Source organism: Mixophyes fleayi, chromosome 2 (genome assembly GCF_038048845.1).
Source record: "Mixophyes fleayi isolate aMixFle1 chromosome 2, aMixFle1.hap1, whole genome shotgun sequence".
NCBI classification, from domain to species: domain Eukaryota; kingdom Metazoa; phylum Chordata; class Amphibia; order Anura; family Limnodynastidae; genus Mixophyes; species Mixophyes fleayi.
In genome coordinates, this window is record NC_134403.1 from 249,304,225 (window position 1) to 249,321,777 (window position 17,553).

Here is a 17,553-nt window from a genome sequence, read left to right on the forward strand (position 1 = left end):
GTCTTCTCAAAAATAAAAATTCTCCATTTGCAAAAACGATTTGTCTGTAGCACACTGAAAAGCGATAGGAGATGAAGACTTAAGGTGCATGTGTGGCTAAATCTGAAATATGTTGCTGTTTTGTTGTGAACACCTTAATCTGCCAGGGCATCATATACTGTTGGATGTGGTCCTCACCCTACAATATTTACCACCCGTCCAGATTTTTATATTGGCAGTTCCGTCTGCAGCATGTAGTGAGCCTTTAGTGAAAACTAACTGGAAAAAGCTGTTTTTTGTATAAAATGTTAGTCACACAACATGATCAACTATACATTTATGAAGGGGTTTGGAACAATCAAAATGGTGTATAATTTGTTTAAATGTGACTGGAGGTCAAGCCTGTTTTTCAATTGGATTGCATTTACTTCGCCAGAAGTAACTTTAGCTGAATACGTCAGTTATTTTATATACTTAGTGCTGCTATAGAAAATTGCCCAAAATTTTTTACCACCTAAATCATACCAAGTTTGGGGAGACTAGATTGTTTGAGGCAGTTATAGGACCAGTAGTAATTGATTTAATTTTACTGACCTAGCACCAAGCTTCCACCGTATTAAGTGGTTAACTTGGGAACAGTGTATTTTTATTCAATGTTTGTTTCTTACTGTGTGTTACAACTGGCTACTCTTTCGTCTGAGAATAGAAGTGAAGAGGGGTGCTGCTAATAAAAGGTTTTGTGACTTTATTGTGATTCATTATCACAGTGATCTTTCATTATCACAGTGATCATGTGTTCCCAGCTGTTTTCAGAACGTCAACCGGTCTCTCCTTTTGTAAGGTACAGAGATCTTTACTGGCATCTATAATATGGCAGCAAGGATTAAGTAATAAAACAAAAAGACGCAGGGCACTCGCAGGCTTCAGAAAAGACTACACTTTGCCATATTTATAAATGTTTGACAGCTGGGACTGTGAAGCTGTTGACCATTTTTTTTCTTTAATTTTATTTCTGCTATGTCTCCAGCTGTCAAACGTGAATAAATATGGCTAAGTGTAGCCTTTGCTGAAGTCTGTAAGTGCCCTGGTTTCGTTGTTTGTTTTGTTGCTGTTGAATGGATATAAGCTGGTGGATCTACATTCCTGGAGTGCACTGCAGCAAGACAATTTCAGTGTTTGATTTATCAGTGAGTGCCAGGTGGATGTTTTTATATTAGCTTGCAGCAATAATTGAAGACCAATGGTGCTTGCTGAAAATGTTGTGATGCGCACAGAAATTAAATAAAAAACTGATGTTTAGGGGGAACTTGGACATATTCTTAAGGCTCTCTTGGTAGTAATGTTTACTAATTTTTGTGTCTTGAGCTCTGCCAAGATTCTGCTCTCAGCTTCCTGAAAAATATATATATTGCATTTTTCATTTAAATATTGCATTCAAGTGTACAGAATGCATTATTGTCAGCATGTAACATAAGTAAAAATAACTTGTACAAATGTGCTTAAAGCTGACACTGGCAGGTTCATATTTATCAGAAAATTGAGCCAAAGTTCTTCTAAAATGCGAAGCCCTGTATTCATCAAAATTGTGTATTATGTTTTAAAAGAGGGGGATGTAGGAGGCAGATAGTAGTGATCTATTATATTCTTGATGTTTTACAGTTATCTTAACAGTGTAACAGTAAATAGATACATGCTTTTAAGATGGTTATTCACAGCTGATACTGCTGCTCACCTTGATTGGTGTTAAATTTGGCTGCACAAAATTGGAGAGGATACTGCCATTTGGTGAGTGGCCAAGCATACCGATACACTAGGGTTGAGGTTAAAAGCTGGATCCATACTAAATATCCTACACAAGGATCTTGCTGTATCCCATCTGAATACAAAACCACCCAGAGCCATATAGATATGTATGTATGTCAATTAGGTGCTATAAGGGTGTGTGAATCCGACGTTTTCTGTGAATCGAATCCTGTGGATCCTGTTTGTAACCACACCTGTACATGAGTCTGTTCCATTAGCTGTAAGATAACTGTATACACTGGCAAATAGTACTCAACTTCTTACCACATTTAAAATCATATCCTATCATTAGGACTCCCATTAGGAGAGTACGGAAGGTACCAGTGTATAGGGCCCAGATCACTCTCTCTCTCTCTCTCTCTCTCTCTCTCTCTCTCACACTCACACTCACACTCACACACACACACACACACACACACACACACACACACACACACACACTTTTCAATCTGCTGAGGCCCTTTCTCATTCTAAGTGGCGCCCTAGGTTTGAAGGAGCTGTGTGGCATGATCTGGGCCAGCACTGTCCTAAAGATGGCATTATTTTGTACCTCTTGCGACCAAGCCACCAATGAGAAGTCTACATTTCTAGTTCTACAGCTCTCCTTTTATTTACCATCCTCTACCTCTCTCCTCCCATTTCAGTCATCCTCTCTCCTCCTGCCACTGTCCTGGCCTGTCTGCTCCACTCCTCTGCCTCCATCTACTTTGAAAAATGTGTAAGTGACATCTGGGGTGGGGGGTTTATAATATATAGGGGTAGTAATGTTAAGGGGTGAGGTGTTATTTTTAATGTGTATAGTGGATATTAAGGGTGGGGAGGCCTGGGTGTTATAGCGCCACACTACATGGAGGGGGTCAGCAGCCTGTTTGATTTGTAATGGGCCCCAGTTTCTGTTGGCAGGCCTGCCTGTCATTTGAGCAACTTTGATGATCAGGAATGATGTTATGGGCCAATTGTTGGTTATTGTGTGGTTAACTTCCGTTTGTACTGTCCTCAAACAATAGCTTATCTACAATCTGTATTGGCACTAAATGGGTAGTGGTGGTGGTTACATGGCCAAGCTTATTAAGTGAATATAAGACAAGATAGATCAGAGAGAGTGAGAGACTTCAAAATTCTAATAAAAGAAAAAGCTTAACCTTGATACATCGCCACAGAATTGATTGATAGCAAAGGCAGAACTAGTCTAGTGAGCTGTGATCCCCAATGCAAGGAGGAGGAAATCGGGGCCCTTGACCCACTGCATCTGCCATGCATTATCTCCATGGGCCCTGGTGCACGGCACCTACTGCACCAATAGTAGTTCTGGCACTGCTTGATAGAACACTTCTCATAAGAACTGAAAATCATGATACTGGTTTGTTTTTGTTTTGGTTTTTTTTAGGTTAATAATGTAAACTTGTAATTGCCATTGATAAATGGAGTTGCTGCAGCTAAACTGTTCCTTAACTCTTCCTGGGTTCATGGTACAATGAACATGTTCTGTTCTACATTTAGATATAAAGTACGGCTCGAGATTTGCATATTCACCTGGAGGAAATGCTGGTTACTTGTCGGCAATCTTGGATGGCCTACTCCGATGTATTAAATGCGTCATTGTTAGTTTGTAATGGTTGCTAATCCAACCCTAGTTCTAAACAACGATCTAGTTCTTTACGGGGAGGAGGAGCAAATTAACGTATGAACAGCATAGTGTCTAATTACAAGAATAGTGAATTACTGGATAGTATAGTCATTGCCCATAAATGCCCTCAGTAGAAATGGTGGAAGGCTACCGGAAACAAATATTTAGCGAGCGGAAGTGACGTCTCAGGAAGTACATGGCTCAGAGGTGAGTGGTGACTTTTAGCGATTAGGCTCTTGTTTGGACATTGTGGAATTAGTATAACATTTGAGTGAAAGAGCTGTGATGCATTTGTGTGAGAATTTACTCTCGTCTGGGTATTGCAAAGTGAGGAAATTTGTCTGACAGACGGTTTATTTCTGTTACTGGAGCGCCCTCTGTTGTTCATAGCAACGTGTTTTGACATATATGTGGGGGTTGTGTGTACATCCTGCAGAGAAACACGTTACCTGCAAGAGTCATGAAAACGCCCGGGCTGCAATGCGATCTGCACTAAACACCTTTTTTTCACTAGTAGTAGCATAAAACAGGATTATAATGCCTTTTGTATGTTGCATTTAAAGTTCTAAACACGTTTTTATTTAGAACGATTTGTTCGTAAAACTATATTTATTGATAAAATAAAAAAGTGTTTTCCAGGTTTCGCACTAAAAAGCGGGATGTACTAAACGGATGATCATAGAAAAGGATGATCGGCATGATTGCATGCAGTTACGTTTTCTGCCATTAGTTGGCACTAACTCCCCCCCCCCCCCCCCCCCCCCAATATTTTTAATAGAGAAAAAGCAACTCCTATTACACTTTAATAAATTGTAAATTGAAATTATACATTTTAATAAAGTATGAATTCCACATACTTTATACATTACTGTTGATAAAAAATAATGTAATAAAATGTAATTACAAATTTACATGCTTTGATTTTATTTATTCTAGCAAAACAGCTCTATCATTTTCATTTATATGAAATGAAGGCCTTTTAAGCATAGATATGTACACTCTGGACTGTTTTTTTTTTCTATGTGCCTGATTCATTTGGGCCTGCATTCCGAGTGCATCCCACACTCAGAATTTGACACCTGTATTTAGGCACAGATGTCAAGGGCCATGGCCTATTGAATTTAGGCACAGGGCTGCTGTTGTACACAGTCGCAGCAGGTACGTATCTGTCTGCGCCTGTTGAGTCGGTGGTTCGGGCGGCTCTTTGTCAGAAATAATTTAAAAAAAAAAAAAAAAAAAAAAAAGCTTGGTTTCCCCCTCTTAATACTATTACACCTAGTGCATATTTGCCAGGTTTTTGATGTCCTCCTCTGTGAAGCGTGGGAAAGATGATGTTCTCCTCTGACCGTGTGGGAAATCCCCATACAGTATAAATAGACCTTGCGTCTGTTTATATTTCATTCTGTGGCATATGGTCTCCCATAGTGCGGCCGTTATAAAGAGTTTATTTTTCTGTTAAGTTGGATCCTGTTGATATGGTTTGTGGTTGTTGGGACTGAAGAAAAAATATTGTTTTCAAGCACATTTATGTGTGTATGTATGTGTGTATGTATGTGTGTATGTATGTGTGTATATATGTGTGTATATATGTGTGTATATGTAATATATATATCTATCGTATATACTCGAGTATAAGTCGACCCGAATATAAGCCAAGGCACCTAATTTTACCACAAAAAACTGGGAAAACTTATTGACTCGAGTATAAGCCTAGAGTGGGAAATGCAGCAGCTACTGATCAATACATGCTGAAATTATGTTATTAAATTGAAAGCATACTTGTTTTCTGTTTTGAAATTATTACTGATAGTGCAGTTTCCAGACCAGGTGTAGTTCCACACATGGATGAGCCTCAGTGATATGTTATCATTAGACTCCGCCCACATGAGGTCTCAAGCTGGCCCCACCCCCTGCAACCTGCACGACCCAGAAGCGACATCTATAGCAGCAACCCCGGGGGGATTTAAATCGTGTCAAGAGTAACGGTGCAGGAGCGTGTTATGGTGAGTGCTGGCAGCGGGACGGGGGAGGAGGCCGGGTGCATTGTTCTGTGACTAACGCCAGCCAGGAGGAGAATGCGGGTTGTCTCTTGTGGTTGGGAGCTAGGGGCACAGGCATTTAACGAGTCCCCTCTCGTTATCGTAAAAACCAGCTCAATAATGGTTATTTCATCCTCATGGCACACCATAATAGCACACATGCTTTCTTTAACGTCAAGTCATTCATTCACCTCAGAGTTTTGTCACTCTAGGCTGACTGATATGTTGTGCTCAGTATGTGTAGTCCTAATATGTGTGTGTGTGTGTGTGTGTATATATGTATGTGTGTATATATGTATGTGTGTATATATGTATGTGTGTTATATATATATATATATATATATATATATATTATATTATAAATGTCTAGTGGCGTGTGTTAGTCTGTCTGTGTGTGTGTAAAAAATAAAACCAAGCTGTAGTGCCACCTGCTGGGCGGAGTTATACACTGACCTACTAAATTCTTAGTGTGTGTGGGGAAAAAAATTCAGAAAGGGCCGAAATTTGGTATACGAAGATGTGTTTAATTTGTTAATTGTTAAGTGTTTATAAAGATTTTTTAAAAAAAAAAATATATATATATATATATATATATATTGAAGGAGAAGTGACAGTTGGGAGTGGTTGGTGGTTGCCAGGGGTGACAGTGGGGAGTGGTTGGTGGTTGCCGGGGGTGACAGAGCGAGAGGAGTGTGATACTCAGGACCGCTGAGAGAGATCCCGGTGTCTGGATAGACATCTGGATAGATGTGGCGATGAAAATGAAGAATGAGGTGATGGAGAAGAATGATGAGGTGGTGACGTGGACAAAACAATGTTAAAAAAGGGCGCTTACGTTGGGAAGTAACGCTCTTCCCCTGAGGAGGCCTGGCCTGGCCTAGCCCCAAATGCATGACCAGAACCTTTTTAACACCTTAAGTAGCTTGACTTGACTAGAATGCATGAGTATCATGCACGGGTTAACGTGTGTGTGTGTGTGTGTGTATAATATATATATATATATATATATATTTATTTATTTATTTATTTATACATTTGCTCCTGAGGAAGTCCCACTGTGTTGGGACGAAACGTGTTGAGCTATTGATTCCACTGGCATCATTTCTGTACTTCATGTGAGTTTATACTACTCTTTTTATTAAATCGTTCTTTTTTACTCTGACATGGCAATTCTGTTTTTTGTCTGCCTATGACATCTGTCTGATCGATTTCACAATAATGGACTGTTGATTTTGAGCATACTTACGTCGCTTACATAACAGGATTTCTGGTACGCAGACTTTTTGTTTCCATTTGGAGGTGTATACCTAATATTAAGTCATTTGGTTTTGGGCTTCCACTATTGATCGTGGTGGAGGATTCATCACAATTGGTGTTATATTATACGACCATACCACACTATATGTGCTTTTTATATTCCCACATTGTCGTCCTCCTGTGGGCGAGGGGGAGGTATTACCTCTGAAGAGGAACTCCTACCACACTACATGATCCTGGAATCCTTACGGTACGCAGTTTATTACATCGTCCCCATTTCTATCTGATATTACACATTGGGCGCCCTACTTGTTTTTTCTATATATATATATATATATATATATATATATATATGTGTGTGTGTGTGTGTATTTCTTTATTTTTGGTTGGACAACTCTTCAGGACCTGAAATGTTATTTTTTGGGACAGCTGACAACCACCAGCATGTCCAAGCCTGTTAATCGCAGCTCTGGCTGGGACTTGTAGTTCCACAAACCAAAATGGTGTTTTACACACTCTTTCCTTACTACCACATTACTCTACACCCACCTCCCCAGGGGTGTAGGAAGAGCCCTAGTGCTTTCAGCATTTGGCTGGGTCTCATTAGGGGGGAAACCCGCACAATTTTTTGTAGACCCCAGTCCATAGTGAATCCAGCCCTCTGCTGAAGAGCCTGGGGTTGGTTTTGACATTATGGCAGGAGGACCCCTGCCGCGTGTCCTACTGCTGTAGTGCAACAACCTCGGCTGGTCTAGTGCTGGTTGTCAAAACCCCTCGATTTTGAGGAAACTAGCACTAGGCTTAATAGCATTAGGAGGGGGGCATAGCATTTTTTAAAAAATCTATTTTACATAGTAAAGAGCAGGTGAGTCAGACAGCTGTAATGCCATCCGATCTGCTTGCTCAGCTGGCGCTGACATATATATGTATGTATGTGCCTGTGTACTACAGCAGACCTGCACTACAATTCAGCAGGCCACGGGTCTTGAGATCCTGTGGCTTGATGAATTCGGGCGCACGCAAAGCCTAAATACGGACGTCAAATTCCGAGCACGGTTGCACTCGGAATGCGTGTCCTAATGAATCGGGCCCATAGAAAACGGTCCACAGTGTATATATGCTTAAACGGTGATCATCCCAAGTAAATAAAGAAAAGATATTGTGACAAGATAGACTGCCTATGCCACCCTGTCTGTTGTTGCTGGGAACCGGCTGGACTTGCTTTGCCACCGCTCCCTTTTGTTATTTCAAATGCGTCCTCTTGCCGCATTAGGGGGGGCTTACAAATGCTGCTACCACTGGACTCCTATACCGGCATCCAGAACCGGGTTTCTTATGGGTAACTGATGCTGCGAGTGTATCGCATTACTGGTGTACCTGGGCTGGTACTCCTAACTTCGTACTATGGATCAGGGAAGCTGTGGATGGATTCCCCCCTGGCCTATCACACTGACCAGGGCTGCATGGGTAGCAGGCAGAGCGGTAGTACTGGAAAAGCTAGAGTCCAAACCTCAGAGACAGCCGGAGAACGGATTAGATTTTGGGTCTAATCTTCAGGTCACAGGAATACAGCAATACTGAAGATGTGTTCAAGCAGGTCTTTTTATATAGTATAATAGTATTAATAGTGATAATGTTGGCCCAGATGTGTAAAAGGTATATAGAAAAACAAAAAAAAATGTTTTTATTACTTTTTGATCTTCCTTATTTATTACAATAGGAAATCTATAGTCTGTGTATATCTTCCAACCAAAGACCAAAAATAGCACGTTATCACCCCCCCCCCCCCCCCCCAATAATTATTAGAGTAAAATAATTTACTCCCACTGAACCTAACAAGAAAAAAAAAATATACATATATGTTTTGGCAATTAAAGGACAAAAAACACATCTCCCATTCTGACTCCATGGCAGCCGTTACACAGGATTAACTCCTTGCTCTGCAAAAGAGGAACAGGAGACACCTCTAAAATGTTTGTAGTGCAATTCCTTCTTTTCTTTAGGTGTCTTTCCCTGTGCCTTCAGTTGAGAGAGCATTGAGAATGTAGAGGGATTTTTTTTTAAAATCTATTTTTTGTAGAGGGATTTTTTTATAAAATTATATATATATATATATATATATATATATATATATATATATATATATATATATATATATATATATATATATATAAAAAATTATTAATATGCAGGCTAACTTGAAAATGTCTTTGGATGCAGAGGGATAGCACCATAGGGGAATGTTAGCTGTGGACAGGGGTTGCTCCCTGGGCTGCAACTTGCTGGTCAGACAGTGCACCACAGCTGTTGATTATGTAATTAGTACCTGCCCCACAAAAGCCAAAGGGCTCCGATCTAGATCACATATCTACAGGAATATGGATGATATAGGAGTGCAATTAAGAACGTAGTGGCAATGGCTTCCCTTTCTAGAGCACTTACAATTTGGACTGATACTCTGCATTAGGAAAGTGCAAGATGGAGGTAATAAATATTGTTTACGCAGAAATATTGATGTTCTAAAGAAAGGGGTTGATTTCCTTTGTGAGGCATCCTTAGATTTCATTACACTTTAAACCAGGAGTGTGGCCTCTACAATGGGAGCTAGAAGAGCCCTTTGACTGTGGGTCTGCCACCAAAGCTGCAATCACAATTTTGCCTAAGAACACAGCCATGAATAAAGAATGGTACCAAAACATCGTCCTAGAGCAACATCTCCCAAGCATCCAAGAACAGTTTGGTGACGATCAATGCCTTTTCCAGCATGATGGAGCACCTTGCCATAAGGCAAAAGTGATAACTAAGTGGCTCAGAGATCAAAACATTGAAATTTTGGGTCCATGGACAGAGAACTCCCCAGACCTTAATCCCATTGAGAATTTGTGGTGAATCCTCAAGAGGCGGTTGGACAAACCAGAACCCCCAAATTCTGACAAACTCTAAGCACTGATTAGGCTAGAATGGGCGGCCATCAGTCAATATCTGGCCCAGAAATTGATTGACAGCAGGCCAGGGTGAATTGCAGAGGTCTTCCAAAAAAAAGGTCAACACTGCAAATATTGACTCTTTACATAAACTTAATGTAATTGTCAATAAAAGCCTTTGTCACTTATGAAATGCTTGTAATTTTACTTCAGTATACCATAGCAACAACTGACAATAAGGTCTAAAAACACTGAAGCAGGAAACTTTGTGAAAACCAATATTCGTGTCTTTCTCAAAACTTTTGGCCATGACTACATACAGAAGTGGTGCAGGGCACATTGCTTCAGAATGAAAGGAAGCCACATGCAATCATTATGGAAATGAGAGCAGTGTGGACACTTTTTTTTTTTTTTTTTTTTTTTTTTTTTTTATATATTACAAGCACCTCAAGATCTCTTCCAACAACTGTACGGTAGTGGCATTTATAAACCAAGGAGGCACAAGGAGTAGGTCCATAATGCAGGAATTATTGACAATCCTGTGCCAGGCAGAAAAAACAATTTGATGTCCTTGCCTGCTACAAACCTTGCACCTAAACGGGTCAGGTATCAGCACTTTGCATTCTGCTGGACAGAAAGTTAGCAAGAAATGATCTTGTGATGTGATTCTTTCAAGCACTGAAGAGTTTCTCCCTTGTTGCACCTTGAGATCTTAATCTTGTTTTTATAAGCACTGGTGTCAAGTCTGTTTGAACCGTTAAAAGATCTCTCGTTTTATAGCATTATTTCTAGTAGCAATCTCATCTACCCGGAGAGTAGGAGAACTACATTCTTTGTGGTGTAATTTCTGAGCGTTCACTCTGATAAAGTAGTTATGCCTAATGTAGTTTCCACTCTTCATATTAATCAAGATATTATACTTCAATCTTTCTGCCCTTACTGTAGAATACTTACATTAGCACACCCCTTTCCTCCCCGTCATGCCTTTTCAGGTGTATAGAGTCACATCTTCTGCGCATGCGCAGTGTGGAGAAAGTGCAAAGCTATGCTATACAAACAGTTGTACATCTTACACTCAATCGGGCTCAATGTGCCTATATTTATGGGATTTGTGGCTGATGGCGAAATCAAAATACCATATCTCCTCGGTTTTAAAAACCATTTCCCTTCACGTGGAGCATTTTGAAATGATATATACCACTTTACTTTTTAGGCAATATAGATGGCTTTCATCCTACACATCATACACTGGGGACTAAAATCGGACATTTTTTACATTGTTTTTTTTCCAAACAAGTGCTTTCTAAGTGTGTTATGTGCACATTTTCCTATACAGCATGTTATGTGCGTTTTAGTTTAGAAGACACAGCCTACTCTCCTGTGAGGTAATATTGTTTAGTTTATTGCTCTTAGTAACACTTCTGTGCAGGCCTGGGACAGCCTGGCTTGCCCCCACCTTCAAATATTTTGTGTTTAGCTTTGTGTAAGATTTAAACCTTAGATGTTCCAGCCATGCTGCAGGCATCTTGGTGACTGTTACAAGGGATATAGATGGAATGGGAGTTATCATTTATTGGCTCAATAATTGCACAAACATTCTGATGTCATGTTGCTTGGTGCTATCGCATTAAACTTAATGCTAATGCACTGTAACAAAAAATCCCAGTGACTTCATGGATTTTCTCCATGTTGACAGGCCAGGGTCCTAGCTAAAGACAATTAATTAAATTGGCTTTCCTGTTCAAGGCATTACTATAAGTTACGTGTGGACAGAGATTCCATAACTGCTGTTACTCCAGTTTATATTGGATCTATTGGTAATAAAAACATTAGGAACCTATTTGAGTCTGACTCCTAAAGGTTTCTCCTAATTAAATAATAAAAATGTGAAAAATAAAAGTTAAAATAAAACATCCCTGTTTTTTTTCCCTATAACTCTCCAAGACCTTGATTAAAAGTACACATACTTGGTATCTCTTCTTGGGTGAATACATGTCATGGATATTTTCTGGAATTGCTTTCAAAATGTAACTACCCATGGTAAAAATAAATATGGGAACCTTTTTTTTTGGTCTGGTTTTCTTTAGCTAATGGATGGAATATAAAAAGCCCTCTAATTCAATGTTATCAAAATAAGCCCTTAGTTGTCCCATCTGTCCCTACCAAATAAAACCGTATAACAAATTCTTAAGTAGAATATGAGTTTAAAAACTGAACTAAAAACAGGGATATGGTTCTGGTCATAGAGATGTAAACCATCCCTGGTCTATTTTTTCTCTACTAGATCCTGTCTTTGGAATTGCTACTGGGCTCATCGTGAAATGTGGAAAAGCCATGACTCATTTTTACAGGAGATAGTACGCTTCTCTCTGTGGTGTCGCGGAATAACACTCCTAATGCAGGTGAGAGAAATGAATCAGAAATTTCTGTTGATGACACACAAGACCATACTCTTAATGCCTTGTGCATTTGTTTCTCTTTTTTTCCCCATTAGGTAGTGTTCAATCTGTTGATGCCAGATCATACTGCTGATGCATTTTCTCCACCAAGACTCTTGCCATGTACTCTTGGAGACCGTGCAGTAGAGCTGTTTTTGGGGGGTTTAGGACGGTGGGATGCAGAGCACTTCCTCTTTATAGCTGAATATGGATACGTGTATGAGCACAACATGGCTTTTTTCCCCCTACTCCCCTTTATTATCACAGGCCTAGCACATGGACCGCTTCTGCCACTATCAGGAGTGTTGACACTACGCAGTCGCTTGCTGCTTTCCTCTGCCCTTCTAAACACTTTCTGCTGTACACTGGCTGCAGTCTCCTTGTACCTTCTTGGATGTGTCACACTGCAGTCCCGGCGTTCCTCATTCCTCGCTGCACTTCTCTTTTGCATGAATCCAGCTTCCATTTTTATGACTGCTACCTACTCTGAGAGTCTGTTTGCACTTGCTACCTTCAGCGGGTTGTGGCAGCTGCAAAAGTGTAGAATCCTTGCAGGTTGTGCCTTTTTTTCACTTGCCACTGCTGCACGTTCCAATGGTCTGGTTAATATTGGCTTCTTGTTGCATTCTGGATTAAAGGCAGTTGTGCAGAAGAAGGGCCGTTCTGGACAATTTATTAAGAAACTCTGTGGAATTCTTTTGGTTATTCTACCATTTGTCCTTTTTCAAAGTTATTGTTATATCCGGTTTTGTCTAGTGTCCCACGGAGAAGATCAAATTCCACAAGAGCTTCTACAACTGGCTGTGGATAAAGGATACCGTGTGCGCAGGGGACCTGTTCCCATATGGTGCTCATTCCGCTTTCCACTGGCGTATTCCCAAATACAGAGTGAATATTGGGATGTCGGACTTCTTCGCTACTTACAGCTTCATCAATTGCCCAACTTCCTGCTGGCTGTACCTGTTATATTTCTGGCCATTTCTGCAATATTGGAATATGTTGCTTATAATCTAGATATATGCAGAACTTTGGGTCTCTGGAAAGTACAGACTAAGCATGCTAATGGATACTATGGACATCAAGTGTTTGTCTACGTAGCTCATCTAGCAGCTCTAACAGGGTTTGGAATCCTGTGTATGCATGTGCAGGTAAAACAGGTTTGTGTTGGGGGTGCACTTGCAGAAAGCTAGTAAATGCTTTCCAAGGATGACAAAATACAATCAATTTATAGTAGTAGAAGTATGTTGTTATTAACTGATGAGATGCTGAGAGAAAAGTTTCTCATGGCCGTAAGATGAAATCTAGCCATCATGCAGATAAACTGGACTAGTCAGTGTGCAAAGTTTTGCAGTCCCAGCAGTTTATTTCCCAATAGCAGATTTTCAAAAGGGGAAAGCATCTCCTACTGGATATGTCCATAAAGTATGCCTCCTTCCACACAGCCTGTATAACTCTGGGCAAGCAGGGTATAGCTGATGGGAGACTGTTTGGAACAATGTAGCCCCTATGCAGTATATTAAAAGCATCTTCTATTAAGGTTTTCTGTAAAATGCCTTTGAAGAAACTATCACAGCGCTAGGCTAATTTTAAGCCTAGGACAGTGTGGAACGTCTATTTACGAAGGGAATAAACTCAAATTTGTTTAATCAGCAAAGTGCAAATCTGCCTACCATTTGTAGGGAACAGTTTTTCAGACAGAGAACCTCTTCACCTAGCCATTACTTTTACAACACGAACAGGGGTACATTGGGGTTATCAAGCGAAGTTTTTGTTTCCAAAAAAGTATGCACATGGAGATTAGGGGGAAAATCAGGGTTTGCTGAATCAAGAAATAAGGGGTATTGAGAGGTAATACCTCCACATTGACTTGAAGAGGTATGCAACTGTAGAGAGAGGTTAGCGAAATGAGGAGACAATGACCCCATAAGACCCTGGAGGAAATGATGGACTCACTTTCTAATCCAACGCACTGGGGAAAGGGGGTTGTTCGATAAAATGGACAAAGTTAATTGTGCATTTACAGCTTTGTAACATTTTTGTAAATTGTGAACAGCGAGGTCACCCATATGCCTGTCACTGCATTTATTTGGTATGGCAAACCTCCACACATCTTTAATAAAATAATGTACAGTCACTTTATTTTGGAAGGCACTTATGACAGATGAGGGGGCTGTGAAGGGAAGTGAATTAAAGTAGACATGGTTTATGCACCCTACCTAGATTAACCATCACATCAAGCTAAATAAAGCATGCCAAGTCTTATTTGTATCTTATTATATCAGCAGTATACTTGCGTTTTAGACTGTAGACCAGTGTTGGCTAACCTGTGACACTCCAGCTGTTGTGAAACTACAAGTCCCAGCATACCCTTCCAGCAATAAGCTGCTATATATTGGCAAAGCATGCTGGGACTTGTAGTTTTACAACACCTGGAGTGTCACAGGTTAGCCAACACTGGTCTAGACAGTGTGGGCTAGGTAGGGTGGAGCTGGAAGCTACTCCCCAAACCTTGTCAATGCTGCCACTAACTTGGCCTAAAATAATGACATAAATTGTTGCAAGTTCTGATATGTTTACATGGATGCTATTGATATTGTCCAGCTACTGTTCTACTAAAACCCACCAAGAACATAACAGAAAGGATGTGTTTTTTTTTGTTTCTTTTCCATACAGGTTCTCACCAGGCTATTATTTTCTTCCTGTCCTGTGCTCTTTTGGTTCTGTTCTCATATGCTACAAAAGAATGAGCCATGGATATGGGGTCTTGAGAAGAGTAAGACTGCCTCCAATCCAGTCATTCGTCTACTCTGGGCTTGGAATTCTCTCCAACAACGGACACAGATTCTTCTTGGTTATTTTGTAGGATATTGGGTGATTGGAACAGCTTTACATGTGAACTTCCTACCTTGGACATAAGAGAATTTTGGTGGAGTGAGCTTAGAAGGACAGAAAGATGTGCACAATGTCAGTAACCCATATTGTAATTAAATGTATTTATCAATACTATGAACGATTGTCTAATTCCTTCAAGTGGCTTCCATCAATTCCAGATTCTATGTAGGAGATGCTATAATAATCCTTTGCTAGCATTTGTGGTTTGTTTTTAATAAACTGGTATTTCAAATCTTACACCACAAAGGGAATGTATTTTGCTTTGGTGGTTTGAAATAACACAAGGTATAGAAAGACAAAAATACTTCTGTTGATTATTGTAATTGCAATCAACGACGAGTGAATTTATAATTTGATGCCTTACTGGTATTTATATTTAACAAATAAGACATTACAGAAGGCAATTAAATCCAGATTGGCACTTGTCTTACAAACAGTAGATGATAGTGTCTCCTCAGACAGGAATGCAAAAAACATATACTGAGGATTCACACCATTGTCAAGTTGCTATGAGGGCAATAAGCAGATTTATAACAGTGGGAGGCCCCGCCTGAGGAGGGGAGACAAAGGAAAGAATGTTAAAACTAAATTGCCTTCCCCTTGGTTGTTTGAAGTTATCTAAGTATTATTTAACTGAATTGTGCATGGAGTACTTTTCAAAGGATTTAATTTTGTTCCAACGAATTATACAGTCTTGATTTGGAAATTAATTTAAAAATGGGTAGACTCCTGACTCCTCCAGTTGAAGGAGTTTTTCAAAGAAAATCTCATTTTGGATCAAAGAGTCGGTACACATTTAAATTAATCTCTGTGTGTATGTATATGTGTGTATGTATATGTGTAATATATATCAGCCACAACATTAAAAATATCTGCCTAATATTGTGTAGGTCCCTCTCACGCCAAAACAGCCCTGACAAATTAAGGCATGGACACCAAAATGACCTCTGAAGGTGTCCTGTGGTATCTGACACCAAGACGTTCGCAGCAGATCCTTTAAGTCTTGTACGTTGCGAGGTAGGGCCTCCATAACTCGGCCTTGTTTTTCCAGCATTGGATTGAGATCTAGGGAACTTAGAATTCAAGGTGTTAACTTGGCCTCCGTCATGCTCCTCAAACCATTTCTGAAATTTTTTTGCAGTGTGCATTATCCTGCTGAAAGAGGCTACTGTTACCAGGGAATACTGTTGCCATAAAGGGGTGTACTTTGTCTGCAACAATGTTTACAAAGGTCTCCGCCGTCTTGCCTCCTTCCCATAGGGTATCCTGGTCCCATCTCTTCCCCCAGTAAATGACGTACACACACCTGGCCGTCCACATGATATAAATGAAAACGTGATTCAGACCAGGCCACCTTCTTCCATTGCTCCATGGTCCAGTTTTGGCGCTCACGTGCCCATTATAGGCACTTTTGACGGTGAAAGGGGGTCAGCATTGGCAGTCTGCAGCTATGCAGCAAGCTTCAAAGCACTGAATGCTGGCTATGATAGAAAGGCATCATAGCATAAACGTTTTCAACAATTTGTACTAAAGTAGCTCTTTTGTGGGATTGGACCAGATGGGCTATCCTTCGCTCTCCACACACCTTAAGCCCCCATGACCCTGTCCCTGATTCACCTTCCTTGGACCACTTTTTGTAGATACTAACCACAGCATACTGGGAATGCCCAACAAGACCTGCAATTTTGGAGATGCTCTGTCATCTAGCCATCACAATTTGGCTTTCATCAAAGTCGCTCAGATCCTTAGTCGCTCAGTTCTTCCTGCTTCTAACAATTAACTTCAAGAACTGACACTTCACTTGCCGCCTAACATATCCCACCCCTTGACGGATATCATTGTAGTGATATGTGTTTATATATGTATGTATATGTGTGTGTATATATGTATGTGTATAGAGATTTTGGACATGATAGAATCATGCAGTTTGTTTGCTGCACATTCATATTGCTTTCCTGTTCCCAAAGGTGCTCTATTGGAGTACACTGAACTCATTGTCATGTTCGTGGAACCAGCTTGGGATGACGTGTGCTTTTGTGCCCTTGCTAATTAGCCTGCTGTAAGTAGCCATTAGAAGATGGGTAGACTGTGGCCATAAAAGGATGCCTGTGGTCAGCAACAATACTCGGGCTGTGGCATTGAAATTATGCTGAATTGGTATTAATGGGTCTAATGTGTGCCAGGAAAACATTCCCATACAATTACACCACCAGCCTGCACAATTGACACATGGCAGGATGGATTCATGGTTTTTTTTTTATTTATTTTTTTTATGCCAAATTGTGACTCTGAAAAAATGTTGCCTTCACTGAAGATTGTAATCTTCAACTTTCTAATTTTGGTAAGCGTGTGTGTGTGTGTGTGTGTGTGTGTGTGAAAATCCCAGGAGTTCAGCAGTTTTAAGATACTCAAGCTGATCCTTCTTTTTTTATGACATTTGAGATCTATGAAGGGCTGATGTTGTGGGGTTTATACTTAAAGGTATTTTTAATTGAATTCTGGCCAGCGTAGGTATTTGTTAGGTGCTGCAGTAGATGTGAAGCAGCAAAAGAGGAAGATCAGTTTTGCAACAACATTTAGGATGGGATACAAGG

The 17,553-nt window shown here is 40.2% G+C and overlaps 1 protein-coding gene across 2 annotated transcripts; it reads left to right on the forward strand.

The window, feature by feature from the left end:
• The first annotated feature begins 3,545 nt into the window (after positions 1-3,545).
• On the forward strand, positions 3,546-15,077 carry PIGV (phosphatidylinositol glycan anchor biosynthesis class V). Of its 2 annotated transcripts, XM_075195780.1 has the most exons (4): positions 3,547-3,616; positions 11,914-12,031; positions 12,124-13,215; positions 14,741-15,077. In XM_075195780.1, the coding sequence occupies exons 1-4, from the start codon at positions 3,606-3,608 to the stop codon at positions 14,981-14,983; spliced, it is 1,464 nt and encodes a 487-aa protein (XP_075051881.1). In that variant the 5' UTR covers positions 3,547-3,605; the 3' UTR covers positions 14,984-15,077. The 2 variants fall into 2 exon arrangements, with proteins under 2 accessions (XP_075051882.1, XP_075051881.1); XM_075195781.1 differs by lacking the exon at positions 12,124-13,215 and having other exon boundaries at positions 3,546-3,616.
• The last annotated feature ends 2,476 nt before the right edge of the window (positions 15,078-17,553 follow it).